Genomic DNA, 16,075 nt, shown 5'->3' on the forward strand with positions numbered 1-16,075 from the left:
ATTGTCTGGCTTGTGTAAATCAGCATATCCTTATGGTCCCACTGGAGATGTGCTGGAATCCAGTGTTCAAAGCAGTGCAGGACTTGCTGCTGCTGTTTTGAGTGATCCAGCTAGGCTGTGCAGCAGTTTCAAAATCCAGCCTGCCCTGTGTTAAAAACATGTTTTTAAAGCCCTTTATCTCCCTGTAAATGGTTTGGGGCTGTATATGCAGTAAACAGAGCTGATAATGCACCTAGAGACTGGTGATGGTATCTACCAGGAGAACAAGACTTGGAGTTTCTGTGTCCACCAGAGCCCTGGGAGGGAATTACAGTCCTGTAGCTCACAGTTGCCTTTTTCCCCATCCAGAGCATGTAGCTCTGCTTTTCCTTTCTCCTGGCTTTGCTGATTCCCTGTGTCTGGCTTTCCCAGAGTTTCCTGCCCCTTTTCACCAGCTGCCCTGGACATTTTGGAGCATCCCAGTGCCTTCCCAGGCTGTTTCAAGTGTCTCTCCTCTCTCTTTTCAAATTTATAATCAAGATTTTTGTGTATTCTGCATGTTCAAGTGGATTATGTTTCATCTGACTTTGAGCAACCTAAAGATCCAAGGCACAGTCTGTCCTACTGGAACCTTCTCCTTGGATCTAAACTGATATTCACAATAATAATTTATGTCTTGTGGGTTGCAGAAATCACTTTTTACCCTTTTTGTTTAAATCAGATCTATAAACTGGAAAATGGAATGTTTGCCTCCCACACACACATGCACAAAAAAAAAAAAAAAAAATCCATTAAAAAGAAATTACCTCAGCCCAACTAAAAGGGGATTCACAGGATGGGGGTTGCTGGGGTTTGGGCTGTCAGTGAAGGGTTTCTTAGGAAAGCCTGCAGCAGCCCTTTGCATTGATTTGTGAGCTGAGATTGGATTGATCTCACTGTCACTGATAAAGGCACAGACAGTGCTGCTGTGACAGGAACATTCTGGGCAGCCTTGGCAGGGGTTCTGTGCTCACCCCTTGCTGAACCAGGGAAATAATGTGAATTCCTGCTTCCACACAGTGAAACTGGTGGAAGTCAGAGCTTGCAAGTCCTCATTGAGAAAATAAATCCTATGGCTTATCAAAAGCAATGTGTTATTCCTATTTAATTTGGTCTTTATTGATTTTTCTACTGGCTAAACCACAGCTAATCTACTAATCAAAGCAGAGTGCTCCCTGGGTTGTTGTGGGGCTCTACTCAAAAGCAAAAGAGCAAGATAAAGGTTTTTTTCAGTCCATCTAAATATGGAATTGTGTTCCAATGGATTTCCAGGTGCCTCCTGTGAAGAGGAAGAATGATCCCAAAGCTCCATTTGAAGTGCTGGGGCTGCAGCAAGCCTGGAGAGAGGAAGGCTTGGCCCTCTATGCCTGCCTGGGGGCACCAGAGGAACCTTCAGCCCAGAGCTGCCCTGACACCCAGGAGTCAGCAGTGAGTAGCAGCATTTACCCCTGCTAGTTGTACTGAGCAGCAGGTCTGCATGTGCCAATTCAAGCTCAAATTCCAGCAGGGCTGGACAGAGCAGGATAAGAGCTGCCCAAATTGGGATGGGGGAACAGCCCAGTGCTGTGGGACTGAAGGATTGCTCACAGCTTATTGCCAACCCAAGCTGCCCTCAGTTATGCTGCATTTTGATTATGTGCAGACCAGAAAGCAGCTCTCTGTGGCATCATTTTTTGTCAATTGCTCATTAGTGTAACCTCACACTGCAGGAATTTAGCTGCATTTGGAGGAGACACATCTTTTGGTACCTATTGTGGTTATTCCTCCTTTATTTTAACCATGTGAAGAGTGTGGCACAGAAGGAAGAGTTATTTTTATATGACTGCCAGGAGCTGAGGCCTGGAAGCAGGAGCTGAGCCTGTCCCCTCAATTTTGGTGACCCCCAGAGCCTGAGCTGTGCAAAAAAACTGGAAGGAAATTTAGCACATGTGATGTATGATATGATGAACTCCTGTGCAGACCACAGCAGAGCTGTGAAATTGCAGCTTTGAGCTCTGCCCTGCTGGTTCTTTCACAGAGCTGATTTGGTACAGGGTGGAGCATCTTGTACCTATTTCTTTTTTTGAGACAGCTTTTCAGGTGGTATTGCTTAAGGACCTATTTTACCTGAGCAGTGTGGGTGACTCTTGCTGGGAAGTGTTGTCAGGTGGATGTGGGGAGCAGCAATTCCTGTGTCCCCCAGATCTTCTGAGAGCCACTTGCTTGAATAACTCAATCCTGTGGCTGAGAAACCTTTGAGGTGCTGCCCTGTGCTCTGCTGAGATCCTCTCAGATGGCTCAAGGCAACTTCAGTGAGTTGGGAGTGGATTTCCTACTCTGTTTTTGCCTGCTTCATCCCCAGGTGTCTGTATTCTACCTGCTGGCCACACCATGGGGAGCCAAAATGGAGCAGGATGTGTGAACATGTTTTTAAAACACACTTCAGCATCCCCTCCTCAGCTGCAGCAAGTGTTCTTCACTTGCAGCTGCTGCCTGGGAGCAGCAAAAATTGAATTCCCCATGTTGTCTCACAAAACCTAGAGTTTGACAGCTGTGGCTCCAGTAGTCCTGAAAATAAATGATGGATGCTGGCACCAAATGTCATGATGAAAACACTGCCAAAAAAACCCAGCCCAAAACAATGAGCAGCTTTTCCATTAGTCATTGAGCAGCCCTGGGCAGAGGCTGGTGAGACCAGGCTCTGCTGGACTGGACAAGGACTTGGTGTTGGTTCCTGCCCAAGGTAACTGAATTTAAGGTGTTTCCTCAGTGGAGGAAGGCAAATGGAGGGACAGAGCCCGACCTGCTCTCTGCTTATTCCAGCTGAGGGCTTGGCCAAAACACCACAATTATTGAGTGCTGATTATGCCCAAAATATGTCCCCAGGGTTGCAGAACTGAATGAACTTATGGAGCTGTGGGCTCAGGCTGCCCTGAGTGTTTGGTTGGAGCTGGGAGTGATTAAATCAAACACTGTGCAGTTTTTGGAGTCCTTGTCATGGAATCACAGAATGGTTTGGGTTGGAAGGGGCCATTCAAAGCCATCAAGGCCAAATCCCTGCATGCAGCCAGGACACCTGCTACTATTCCATGTTTCTCCAAGCCCCATCCAGCCTGGCCTTGGACTCTTCCAGGGATCCAGGGGCAGCCACAGCTGCTCTGGGCACCCTGTGCCAGGGCCCCAGCATCTTCCTCATGAAAAACTTCTGAGCTCAGCTCTGTTGCACTGCAGTGACATTTCAGGTGTTGGGGCAGTTCTTCCAAGCAGAACTTGGGTTTCCTGTCCCTCATTAGAGGCTCTGCCTCTGTGGTGGCACTGACTTGTGTCAATCTTTCTTTCCTGAGGCATTTGTAGAACTGCTGCTTTCCCCAGCAGAGATCAGAGCTGGGAGGAACAACACGAGCTGGGATGTCAGCCCCAGCAGAGACAAGGAAAATGACAGCAAGTCTCTCCCTGTTCCTGCCCTTGGGCAGCTTCAGCTACTGTGAAGAGAAATGTGGACTTTATTCTTCACACTGCAGCCCTCAGTCTCTCACTGCCCTGTCAAGTGCAAGTTTTCAGTGGTTGAATTGAAAAACAAAATCCTGTTGGGGCACTTACTCATTCTGGTTCCAGTTGTCTCCTGTGGGCACATAGAGACACTTTTCAAGGCTTACCTTTAAAATAGATTTGGGTTTCCAGGTGCTTTTGTTTGCTTTAAGAATTTAGGGGGACCTTAAATTACTTTTTTCAGATTATGCAAAAAAGACCAAGTATGTGTAAATGTTAACCATGATGACAAATGATATTTTAATATTAATGTGTAGAGCCCAGAGTCCATTTTCAGCCCCAAAAGGGTGCTCTGAGCCATCCATTTCTTATTTACTAGCCACTTCACTGTTATCTCTGTATCTTTTGTTATTTATCATTTTGTAGTTCTCTGTCCCAAGGTGTAATAGTTATAATTAGAATTATAATAGAGGCTTCTCCAGACAAAACTCCTGTCCTTAGCACATCAAGTCGTTTGGCTTATTCAACTGGGATGCATCTATTCCTATTCCACTAAACTATAAAACCATTGTTCCAGTGTTTCTGCTGTTTCCTCTCATTTTTATCAGGTTTTTTTTGGAGGTAATTATTTCTGCCCTCCTCCAAACAGCTGCTAGAAGTGAGGCAGATTTCAACATCCCTGCCTGGTTTTGGTTTCTTGTTGTCAGAACAAATGCCAAAACACCTCCTGTAATCCCTGTCTGCTGATAGACAGGCTGCAGTTCCAGGCATGTCTGATGGGAATGAGATTTGTACAGCCTCTGTTCTCTAAGAATCTCCCAGGCATTCCCAGTTATTATTATTATATAGTTGTTATTATTATCCCACTGGCCCTGTGTGGAGCTCTATCACTTCATTCCCTGGTGGCTCAGAGGAGCTCCCAGTCTCTCTCATTTGATTGGAGTTTTCCTTCTTGAGCTTCACTTTTTAGGTGCAATAATCACAGAATGATGGAATATCCTGGGTGGGGAGGGACCCACAGGGATCATCCAGTGCAGCCCCTGGCCCTGCACAGACACCCCAACAACTCCACCCTGTGCCTGAGCACTGTCCAAACACTCCTGGAGCAGCCTCAGGGCTGTGCCCATTCCCTGGGGAGCCTGGGCAGTGCCAGCACCCTCTGGGGAAGAACCTTTCCCAAAATCCAGCCCTTCCCTGGTCCTGTCCCTGCCCCAGGGAGCAGAGATTGGAGCTGCAGCCCCTGCTGAGCTCTGCCCTCAGTCTCCTTCTCCAGCTGAACAATCCAAGTGCCCTCAGCTGCTCCTCAGACCCTTCCCCATGGCCATGTCCCTCCTTTGGACACTCTCAGCAGCTTTAGATCCTCCTGACATGGTGGCACCCACAACTGCCCAGACCTGAGGTGAGATCACACCAGGGCAGAGCAGGATCTTCACTTCCCTCGAGTCACTGGTGGAGAGAAGATGTTCTGCACAATTGTTGAGTCTGTTAATTTATAATTAGGTCTCCTTGAGGTCACTGGTTTTGTTCTCTGAAAATCCTGTTAATTAAGAATCAACCTGAAGAATAATGAAGCTTAGAGGAGAGGTTAAATGATGGAAAACTGTAGTTTAGCAGTGCAGTATTCAATATTAAAGTATCAGTATTAATATTAGCCTCAGTCTTGAAAAAATCACAGAATGGTTTGTGTTGGAAGGGACCTTAAAGGAACCATCTAATTTCAACCCTCTGCCATGGGCAGGGACAGCTTCCACTAGCCCAGATTGCTCACTGCACCCTGGCATTGAACACTTGCAGGATGGGGCACTAACAATGTTTTCATTTATATCCCTAAGAAAGCCTTTGGAAGTTAATGTTTCATTATTGGTCCTGCTGATGGGCTTTTCTTCCCCTCTGAGTGTGGTGGGATCTGCTTTGGAGCAGGGTTTGTGAGCTGATGGATGTGAGCATGGGGTGAAGGGTGTGGGGGTTTGGGAGGTGCAGGGTGTCCCACCAGGGGTTGGTTTGGAGAATCTGAGAGCAGCTGTGTGGAACTGGAGTCTGACATGGCCATGCACAGAGGAGGAGCTGCTGCAGGTGCAAGGTACAGACAGAATTTCTGAAACCATCACCAAAGCTTTTTAACCTCTCTTTGCAGACTGCAGAACATCTCCAGGGAACATCCAGGTTTTACCAGAAGATTTCTGCTTTTCTGACCTCTACATGGCTTCCAGATCTTATTTGGTGGAGAGATGAACTGGCCAGTCACTTCCAAAACCAGCTGTGCCCACTTTTTCCTGCCATTCCCTCTGTCCTGCTCAGTGACATCACTGCTGTTAATCCTGACCCTCAGGTACTGTACAGAAATGCTTGGACTTCTGGTAATTTTTTGATCAGCTCCAGTCAACAGTGTTAACAGATATTCTCATTTGCTTTAGCAAAGGATTTAAAGAGAGTTTGAAAACAAATGCTTCTAATATTAGAGTATTCTGTGATTTTAATATGTGTGGATTTCCAGGGAAGTGTGTGAGCTACAAGGACACAGCACCTCTCCAAATCAAATGCTTCCAATCTCTTGCCTGCCTGGAAATGTCTGCAGGAGCACTCACTGCTGTCTATAAGCAGAATAATAATTAACCTTTCTCTTCTGTCAGATTAGCAAGTGCTCCATAACAAATATTCCACTGAATTAAATGTTACAAGAATTTCTAATACTAATTTGGGGAAATTATTCCTTGAGGGCATCCAGTGCTGCTTTTAGACCTTTACCAGCCTTTCCTTGGTGTAAATATTTAGAGTGGGTTTTCAAAGCAGCACTTAATATGACCTGATTTCTATACCTTGTGAGGGAATGTTTTGTTTATTTCTTTCCCACCACAGCACCAGCCTCTGGACAATTGTGGTCTTGTCCCAATATTTTTAGATGAACAAAACCCTTGAGACACAATTCCAGGGAATGGCAAAGCCTGCAATTCTTATTCACAATGAAATTCTAATTTTGAAAATGATGTAGCATGAGAACTTTTCTGCCATTTCAACCAGATTTGGGGATTACTATGACTCTGTAAGAATCAATGCCATGAAAGCTTAGGGGTTTAGCAGTGCACTTAGCAATTTGCCTAAAGGTTTATCCCACTTGTGTGCAGGAAAAGGAGGTTTAGTGTTGTTGATTTGCAGTCACTGTGGCTTTCAAGCAGAAGCAAGAGCCATAAAGAGTCTGATGTACTGGTAAAAGATAAATCTGCTCCATGCTTTTAAGGCATAAAACAAGGCATCATTTCAAACAGCCAGGGCTTTTATGCAAATACCCTATTAGGGGAATTATAAATCATTAGGAATTGAACAGCAAGATAGCAGGCACTTTCTGGGGGTGGATCTTTGCCTTGATGCCATGGAAAACGTGATGTCAATTTAAAATCCACATTCTCTTCCCAAGTTCAAGTGCTCTGTGTGCTCTGTGCCCCCCCAGGCTTGAGTGAGGCTGAGACCACTGGGTGTTGTGGCTTTTCCACAGAGTTACGGAATCACAGCATGGTTGGGGTTGGAGGGGACCTTAAAGCCCATCCAGTGCCACCCCCTGCCGTGGCAGGGACACCTCCCACTGTCCCAGGCTGCTCCAAGCCCTGTCCAGCCTGGCCAGGGTGGGACAGGCACATTTTCATAGCTGGTTAGGCAGCAAGGCTGATTTCCAAAGCAGGGCTCAATGAGCCACGCTCTCAGCAGGCAGCAGCTCACCCTGATGTCTGCCCTGGAGCTTTGCAAAGTGCTACCAACTGAGAATGTTCCCAAGTGTCATTAAAATCCAACCAAAAAGTGCTGCTTAGAAAACTCAGTATCACATTCTTTTAACTTCTTTGGTCTGAAGGTTTGGTACAAGGCCAGTGATCCATGCTTTGCTTTTTGTACATTTGTACATTTGTAAATTTGTTTTGAGACAGTGTGTACAAAACTAAGCAGCCCAAAGAGCCTGCACCCACATGTTGGAGGAGCATGCAGTGAATCCCTGCTTTTGCTCCAGGTAGATCAGAGTCTGAGAGAGAAATCCTGGCAGGATTGTGGAACAACATGGGTAGAAATGGAGGGAGAGGGAAGCTGATGTGTACTGAGCAGCTCTGTGTGTGATCTGGGGAGCAATTGCCAGCAGTAATTGTAATAACCTTTATGGTTTTTGTTTGCTAGTGCATGAGCCAATGTCTTGTTTTCAGTCAATTTGTCTGCTGGATTTTCTGCCTCTTCTGGACCCCAAACAGATTGCTTTGCCTGAGCTGGTTTTTGGGAGGCATTTTTATGAGAGCTGTGTAAGGATCCTATTAACCTGCAGCAATTCACTCCTGATAGGAGCAGCAGCTCACAATGCAGCCATTAAAGCCCAGCTTGGGTTGGGAGTGACAACATCCCTGTGGAAGCTCTTAACTGCAAGGTCCCTTGTCAGCAGAAAGAGGATTTCTTCATTTTAGTATAAAATAAAAATACTTTCTGCTGCTGAACCTCAGGATGCAACAGACACCTCACAGAGCCAGTGTTGATGCTGCTTTTCCTCCTCCTTTTTGGTCCATGCTGGAGTTCTTTTCCTCTCCCTCAGTTTTTCTGGACATTGGGTCATCAGCTCAAAAGGTGCAGCCCTTGATGTTCGTCTTTCAGAGCATGTCCTTGAGCTCCAACCTGTGCAGGTGCCTGCCAGGACAGAGGAGTCAGGGCATAGCAGCATTTTCAGGGAGGTTTTGAGGAAGAAAGGGAATCTCCATCCCTCCTCCTCTGTCCACAGTCATCCCCATGTCAAGGTGAAGAAGATTTTTCACTTTAAGTTCCAGAAAATTGATTTTGTTGCTGGTGATCAGTGCTCCTCTAGCAGCTTTCCTGCTCTGACACAAAGTTTGTGTGGGTTTTTTAAATAGTCATGATTTGGGGCAGGTCTACACAAAGTTCCCTCCTTACTTTTTTTTTTTTTTTTTTTTTTTTCCTGGCTAATTGTAGATAAGAATCCCCAGAAATGGGTCCAGGGAGCTGATTTTGCCCTGATATTTTAGCCCAGGCCTGCTGAAAATACCCAGCAGCACAGACTGACCTTACAGCAAGGTTGATGTGTGGCAGGGGGCTGGCAGAAAGTAGAGCAGTTCTTTCATGTGAAATTTCAGATTTTTGGGCTTTCCCTGCTGGAGATGATGTTAACTGTGTTGCCATAGGAGCTCTTACACACACAAGCTTTGAAAGTTGCACACATTATTTCAAATTCTGAAATAACCATGTTGGATACATGAAGAACTGGCCATGGCTGCTGAAACTTGGAATCCCTGTGGAAAAGCAGCCCTGGATGCAGCACTTGTTGTGCACTTGTGGCACAGATTTGGAGATGACATTCCCAAGCTCTGTGTGAAGAGGGAGTGGGAGGCCTTCCAGAGGGTCTTTCAGGTCTGTGTTTCAGCATGAGCTCAGTGAGAATGCTCTGAGCTTTAAACTCAGTGCTGTGACATTATTTCATTGACAAGCACCGTGGCCTTGGCCCTGCTGAGTTGCCTTCAGCATCTTCCACTGTCTTTTGCTGTAACTTCTTTTAATTTCAGTGCTGAGGGAGGCATGCTCAGGGAATGCTGCTCATTAGCACATCAGCCTTTCACCCAGCTCTCCAGGCCCTGGCTGTGTGAGCATTGCCTCTCACACATCCCAAACTGCAGGAGCTGGGGGTTGCTGTGCTCCAGTGCCTGTGCTGGTGGCACTCTGGTTTGATTTGGGGTTATTGCCCCATGTGTTCTTTCTCATTTCATGCTGTGTGAGCAGCACCCAAGCTGGGCCATGTTTTGGGATGGAGATGCTGCCAGAGCTCCCTGGAGAGCAGCACAATTTGCTCAGCTCCCAGAGCTGATCCCCACATTGCTGCGAGCTCCCAGAATTAGTTCATGGCCCAGCACTGTGTTTTCCTCCTCCAAAGCTTGAAAGAGCTGATTGTTGTACAGCTGACCTGGGTATTGGGGAGGGATAAAACACCCAGGACAGCTCCCCCACATGGGCTCAGACCTGGCAGGATGAGTCCTGCAGCACTGGCAGTGCCCTCCATGGAGCCCAGCACTGAGCTCTGGGACATCCAGGCTGAAGCTCTAAAGCAGGAGGTTCAAAAGAACAGGTTCACCCAGATCTTGCCTGTGGCTTGTCTTTAACTGAGTTGGTGAAAAGCGTCAGCTCTTGCCTGGCTGGCACCCTGAGTCTGCTCAAGTTGTACCAACAGCTTGGTGAGAGCACATCTGGCTGGTGATTCCACATGGATAAGGCTGGTCTGGAACTTCCCAGGACTGTTTGTCCTGGACTTCATCAGTTTACATTTATAGAAAAGAATCCATAGCTGAAGCCCAGAATAGCTGCGTGGCTGTAGCTCCAGGAGGCAGGAGGTGACATGCTGGCTCTGGCTGAATCCTGCTGGAGTCTGGCATTTATTTTCATGGAGCCAGGAGTTCAGGCAGCCACTGGCATTTGTAAATAAAAAAACCTCAAACCTTTAGAAGGAGGGAGGACTACAGTGATGTCTACCAGAGCTGGAATAAAGATGAAGGCACAGCTTGGAGAGGAATAAAACATTAAAGGTTTTTGGTCTTCCTCATATTTAGATTGTGTCCATCACTCAATATTCCTGAAAAGAGCAGCTTTAAAGAACTCTTGAGCTGCTGTGCTTTGCCAATAGTGCTGATGGGCACAAAGGCCGGGAGCTGCTATCTCATCCTGTCTTCTGGGGTTTAAGATATTCCTTTCCCAATCCAGAAGGGGAACAAGGGGAAGTGAGATCCATTCCAAGCTGCCTGAAAGCAGTCACCAGAACTGCATGTCTTCCTTGATGAGCCCTCTCTGTCCCAGACTTTCTGCTGCCTGTGGTGCCTCCACTTCCCTGTACTAAATTCTGTAGCCATGTGAAGAGAACCTGCACAGTGGAGAGGGAAGATGTGCAGGGAACACACTCAACATTGTGTTAATCTGAATTCTACCAGGGAAACTGTGCTCCTGCACATGGCAGCAGGGAGAGGAGAGAGTTTGAGAGTGATCTGCCTGATTCAGGGGCAGGATTTGGTGAATCACATCAGACATGAGCCTTGCTGAGTGAGAGAGAGAGAGAAGTGCTTTCTCTGCTGTGCTCAGCAGGGCTGGCAGGGAGAGGTTACCTGAGCCCAGAGCTCCCACCTGGCTCTGCAGGCACTGCAAGCACAGCACCCCTCTCCAAGGGGTTTGGTGCTGTCCCACAGAGATAATGGCTGAGCAGATCTTTGCCTTGTGTGTGAGGAGATGAGATTGTGGAGTAATGGGGATTCTTCCTGCAGTTTCTGTTTTCCTGCTGGGGCTGGGAACATCCTGGAAGATTTCTTGCAACTTAAAAGACTCTTTCAGATCACTTGACAGCAAAGGCTCTTCCTCTGTTGTCAGAGATAGGAACAGAAAACACTGTAAGCACCAAGAGGGGATCACAGCCTTGGTCATATTTCTGTGTGCCAGTTAAAATTCATGGCTTTGCTGCAGCTCCAATCTCCTCTAAGATGTGCTTATTCTTTCTGCTAAGGATTTAGCAGCAGGATTTTGTTCTCCTGTGGGTTTCCTTCCCAGAACTGTCTGCCTTCATCTGGGTAATATTATCTGAAACAAAGCAGGAGCTCGGGGTGTCTTTTAAATGCTTTTGAAAGAACTGGTGTGTATTCAATCCTAGCTGTGGCACAGAGTGGTCTTTTCCAGTGTCTTAAGGTGGCAGAAGCTGGAATTTGTCACCCAAACCAAATAAGGATAAACTGGCAAAAAGGAATAACTGAAGCCAGGAGTTTATGGATGTGCCCTCCCTCCCTGCTCCTCCTGGTCATGGCAGTGTGGATGGAGAGGATGTCAGAGCTGTAAGAAGCCCTGCAGACACACAGGGTTATGGTTCCATGAGTCTGGGGCTTGAGACCTGTCACAGCAGAAGTCAGAGTGTCCCTGGGGCTGTGCAGCTGCTGTGGCTGAGTGCAGGAGCCTTCCTCCCTGAGATAAAACTTCTCCCGGGAGAGGGGAGGTTGGGACAGGGCTCAGAGCCTCACTGAGAGGTGTTTTCAGGTAGGGATCAAAGGCTGGGCTGCCTCTTCACCATTCTGCAGGGTTTGGGGACAGGTCAGCACTCAGAGCTGCTTCCACAGGCTTGGGAAAGTATTTGCAGCTGCTGTGATGTTGGAGGAGTGAGAGGAACCAGCCTGAGGTGAAACAATACAATTCTTACACCTACCCTATTGTAGAACATTAAAAGGAGCACTAAAGTATCATAAACAGAAATAGTGCTCAAGTTATTTTAGTAGGAGAAGGCTCCTGCAGCTGCCTGCAGAGGGTTCCTCTCTCTTTTTGTGTCCAAAAGGGACAATATTATCCATGCAATTCTCTCCTATATCACAGGGGAAAAGTGACTTTCTCCCTGTTTTTTCCTGTTGATGGCATAGGAGGGTTGTGTGAGGAGCTCTCCACTGGCATGTTTCAGCCAGGGTGGCCAAAGCAGGGTGCTCATCCTGCAGCCATCTGTCAATTTTCTAATTCATGAGGAGAAGGATTTTCTGGCAGAATTAAGATTTTTCAAGTTCCTGCTGGTTTGTGAACTCCCATTCAGGTTGGCTGTTGAAAAATAGATGTGACAGATGAGAGGAACAATTCCCACAGGCTTTTCTTCCCATCTGTGGCCACAGCCACATCCAGCAGCATCCTGGGGTCACCAGGGATCCACAGCTTATCCCAGGGTGCTCCCCTTGGATTTTCCACCCCATGTCCTGGAGCTGGATGATTATCCTGAAGGTTTCTATGGAAATAGAGGCTGGTGTTGGTTTGACCACGTTTGTCCCTTCTTTTCCTTCTGGAACATTCACAGACATGAGGTTTGTTCAAGGAACAGCTGGAAGAAATAAGAAACTGGGATTTTGCTGCATTCCCACTTGGTAGGGCTTGTCTGGGCTCATTGCACTGTGCCACTGTTGCAGGTAGGAGCTGGCATCATGCACTGGAAATGGGGAAAATCCCTTTATCCCTTTCCTTAAGTCTCCTTTTCCTCTGATGGTATTTTCCACAGCAACCAAGTGTAATATCAGCAGTGGAGGCTGGGGAATGATGGATTGCTGGACATAATTGGCAGATTCATTGAGAGATGCCAAAGCTCTTGGTTTGGTGCAGTTGATTTGGCTGGAACGGTAAAAAGTGAAATCCCCAGTTCTGCTTTCAGGCAAATATCTCATGAAACACAGGAAATAGAGGAAGGAGGCAACACAAAAGGTTACTTGAAGTGGAAAGGCAGTTGTCAGAGGGGTTTTAATATTCAAATGAATTTCATTTTCTGGTTGTTACTTTGAAACATTTGTGGAATGCTCTGAAGTGCCTATCGTTTGCCTGGCAGCACACCCGAAATCTCTCAGGTGATTACACAATTAAACTTCATTATATGGAGCTCATAATGCAGAGTGGATGCTTCTCCATGCAGGGTTAGCCCCTTTTCTGTCCATCATAAAAGTCCTGATGAGAGCATGTTGAAAATTAATTTCTTTTTCTGTTTTGAAAAGGACAGTCCACGTGAGCTGAGGACAAATTAACACCTACTGTAAATCAGAGTAGATCCTTTAAAATAGTGAAGCCTCTTTGAGCTATACCTGAGTCTGTGTTTTAAAAGTGACTTCCTTTTTTTTCTTCATCCCTGAAATGATTCCTACCCACTGTGAACTCTGCCTAAATGCACCTGTACTTCTGGAATGTTCAAACCAGAAGCTGACAAATGTGACTTTCAAGAGTTGCCTTTGTCCCTGGACTGTGGCCTTGCTCACAGAGCATGCAGTCACAGCTCATTCTCCTGAGTGACACATCCTTACACTTGCACTTGTACAACTTGCTTGCTTGGCTGCCCAGAAAATGGATGAGAAACAAAAGAAGGTGCTGAGCCTGGGGAAATGCTGTGCTGTGTTGAGCTGTGACCTAAATGCCAATTTTTTGCCTATCCATGAGGATGTGGCAGGATGAGACTAACAGATATGTGTCACTTGTGGTGACATGAGCACAGGAGAAACGTGCTGTTTTGGCTACAGGCATGTAGAAGTTCATGCATCCCTTCCCTAGCCTTCCATTTGATTGGTTAATTAGAGCATTGCTTCCACAAAGCCCTTTTCTGCTGAGTGCTCAGTCCTGGAGAATTGAAGCCTCAGCTGATGGATGCAGCTCCTGGTGATGTTTGTGGGTGCTCTGAGTGTTGGGGAGTCACTGGCTTGGCCCCTGGGAATGCTCAGGCTCTTGGGAAGCAGTTGCAGATTCATATTATTAGGATATCACTTAAATAGAGCTGCTGGAATTGTTGAAAGAAAGCAAATTATATGAATTAACAACACTGGGCTGAGTTTAATCCACCAGCTGCATCCTCGTGTGCTCTGTGCCCATAAGATCCTGGTTTTCCTGATTTATTTTAAGGGACCAATATAATATGGAAGTGAGAGATTTTTTTGTGCATTTCAGGCAGTGGAGAAGGTGTTTGCAGTGCCAAAGGGATTTTACTGGCAGACAGTTGAGAGTGATGACAAACACTTCCCTGACAGCAGTGCCATGGAGGCTTGCAGAGACACAGACACTGAGGTAAAGAACAACAAACAACCCCCTCCTTCCTCATCTGGGGCTCAGGGGGGACACTGAAAGACAATTAAGTGCCCTGGAATATTTCAGTCTAGAGCTTTGATACAAATCCTGATCTTGAAGTATTTTTCTCTCAGACCTAAATATATCAGCTGAGTATTTTATGTCATCAGTATTGATGTGCTGATCGCTTTGAGCCACAGAAGATTAAACTTTGAAACGTGTGGGTTGGAGAAATTGCTGCCAACCAGGTGCAAATCTGTTAGAGTAGACAAAATTTTGATAACCTGAAACCACTTGACTGTAAGTCAGTAAACAGCACAACTTTGATTAAACTTGAGCTCAGAAACATTCTAAGAAATTTCTGAAGGTTCTGGCAGTGCCTGACCTCCAGGAACTGTGTGTGTTGTACAAACAAGCAGGGAGTAATTGTACTGATTCTACCCCAGGAGAAGAGAAGGTTAAAGTGATTTCAGTTAGCTCTTGGTTAGGAGTGCAGCACAAAATGTTCAGGACTCAGCCATGTGAAATGAGAAGAGCAGGGCAGGGCCAGCAGCAGTAATGGGGATCAGCCCAGGGTAACAAAGCCACAGACTGCTTTGGGTGGGGAGGGAGCTTAAAGCCCATCCAGTGCCACCCCTGCCATGCCAGTGACACCTTCCACTGTCCCAGGCTGCTCCAGCCCCATCCAGCCTGGCCCTGGGCACTGCCAGGGATCCAGGGGCAGCCACAGCTGCTCTGGGCACCCTGTGCCAGGGCCTGCCCACCCTCCCAGGGAACAATTCCTGCCCAATATCCCATCCAGCCCTGCCCTCTGGCAGTGGGAGCCATTCCCTGTGTCCTGTCCCTCCATCCCTTGTCCCCAGTCCCTCTGCAGCTCTCCTGGAGCCCCTTTATGCCCTGGAAGGGGCTCCGAGGTGTCCCTGGAGCCTTCTCTTCTCCAGGTGAGCACCCCCAGCTCTCCCAGCCTGGCTCCAGCCCTTGCAGCATCTCTCTGGCTCCTCTGGACAGGCCAGCATCTCTCTTGTGTTGGTGGCCCCAGAACTGGGCACAGCCCTGCAGGTGGAGTCCTCAGTGACAAGGCCAAGGTGGAAAGTCCAGGATTCAGCCAGTGGCCACAATTGGTGATGTCTGAGACCAGGCCAGGCACAGCTCACCCAAGCTGCAATGGGGAGAAGGCCAAGTGCCAGGCTCCTGAGGAAAGGGCAGACTGGCACATCCTGAGGCTTCCCAGTGCTGGATGGCTCTGTTATCACAGCTGGCCCCAAGCCCAGGCAGCCCCAGGGACTCAGAGCAGCTACAGGAAAATCCTTCTTACTGGCTGCTGTAAGCACTGGGTTAATAGCAGGAGAGCTTGAGCTAGACAAACATAAAGAAATGGAGCTTTTATTCCTAATTAGACCACTTTTATATGATTTGAGTAAATTTCTATCTTCATTTATCACGATGGTAAAGCCTAATAATGTCTTTATGGGGCAGTAGCATTTCATTTCTGTGTCCAGTAGTGATGGATTCATTTGGCATTTGCTGCAGCCATAAACCTTGAGCTGGGGAAATCCTTGAGCTGCTCAACATCCAGGAGAACCATGCCCAAATTTAGGGCCAGAAAATCAGCTTGTCTGATCCCCAGCTAGACAATTCGTTATCCACAGAACCACACAACTCCCTGTGGTAAAGGTTGCTTTTTAAAGCAATTTCTTTCTCTGATGGGGAAAATAACAATAATTTGCTTCCCTTTTGGGTATAAACATTCAGAATGTGTTGGTGTGTGTCTTCCTACAGCAGGATGGGCTGAATTGGATTAGATTGATAAAGAAGACTCTGAAATGTAAATTTGGGACAGTACCAGTGATGTGTTTGCCTTTTGATATTTTTTTAGTGTTGATTTTCATGCTGTTTAAGGTATAAAGACACAACCAGTTGGTCTATTATTATTTAATCATGCAGAAAGATGGGCAAATGGTACTGCAGAAGGGATGCACTGTGGGCACTGCCCCAGAGGCCTTGCTGTTCTTTACTAGTAAGTTTATGT

General features: G+C 46.9%; 1 protein-coding gene across 5 annotated transcripts in view; it reads left to right on the forward strand.

Moving 5' to 3' along the window:
• Nucleotides 1-16,075, forward strand: part of DNAAF8 (dynein axonemal assembly factor 8) — an 88,136-nt gene that overhangs the window by 28,447 nt on the left and 43,614 nt on the right. For all 5 annotated transcript variants that reach the window (XM_079321021.1, XM_079321020.1, XM_079321022.1 and 2 more), the window contains exons 12-14: nucleotides 1,291-1,446; nucleotides 5,621-5,815; nucleotides 13,930-14,046. In XM_079321021.1, coding sequence (XP_079177147.1) covers nucleotides 1,291-1,446; nucleotides 5,621-5,815; nucleotides 13,930-14,046 — 468 coding nt within the window. The remainder of the gene's footprint in view (nucleotides 1-1,290; nucleotides 1,447-5,620; nucleotides 5,816-13,929; nucleotides 14,047-16,075) is intronic.

Source organism: Erithacus rubecula (genome assembly GCF_903797595.1).
Source record: "Erithacus rubecula genome assembly, chromosome: 17".
Taxonomy (NCBI): Eukaryota; Metazoa; Chordata; class Aves; order Passeriformes; family Muscicapidae; genus Erithacus; species Erithacus rubecula.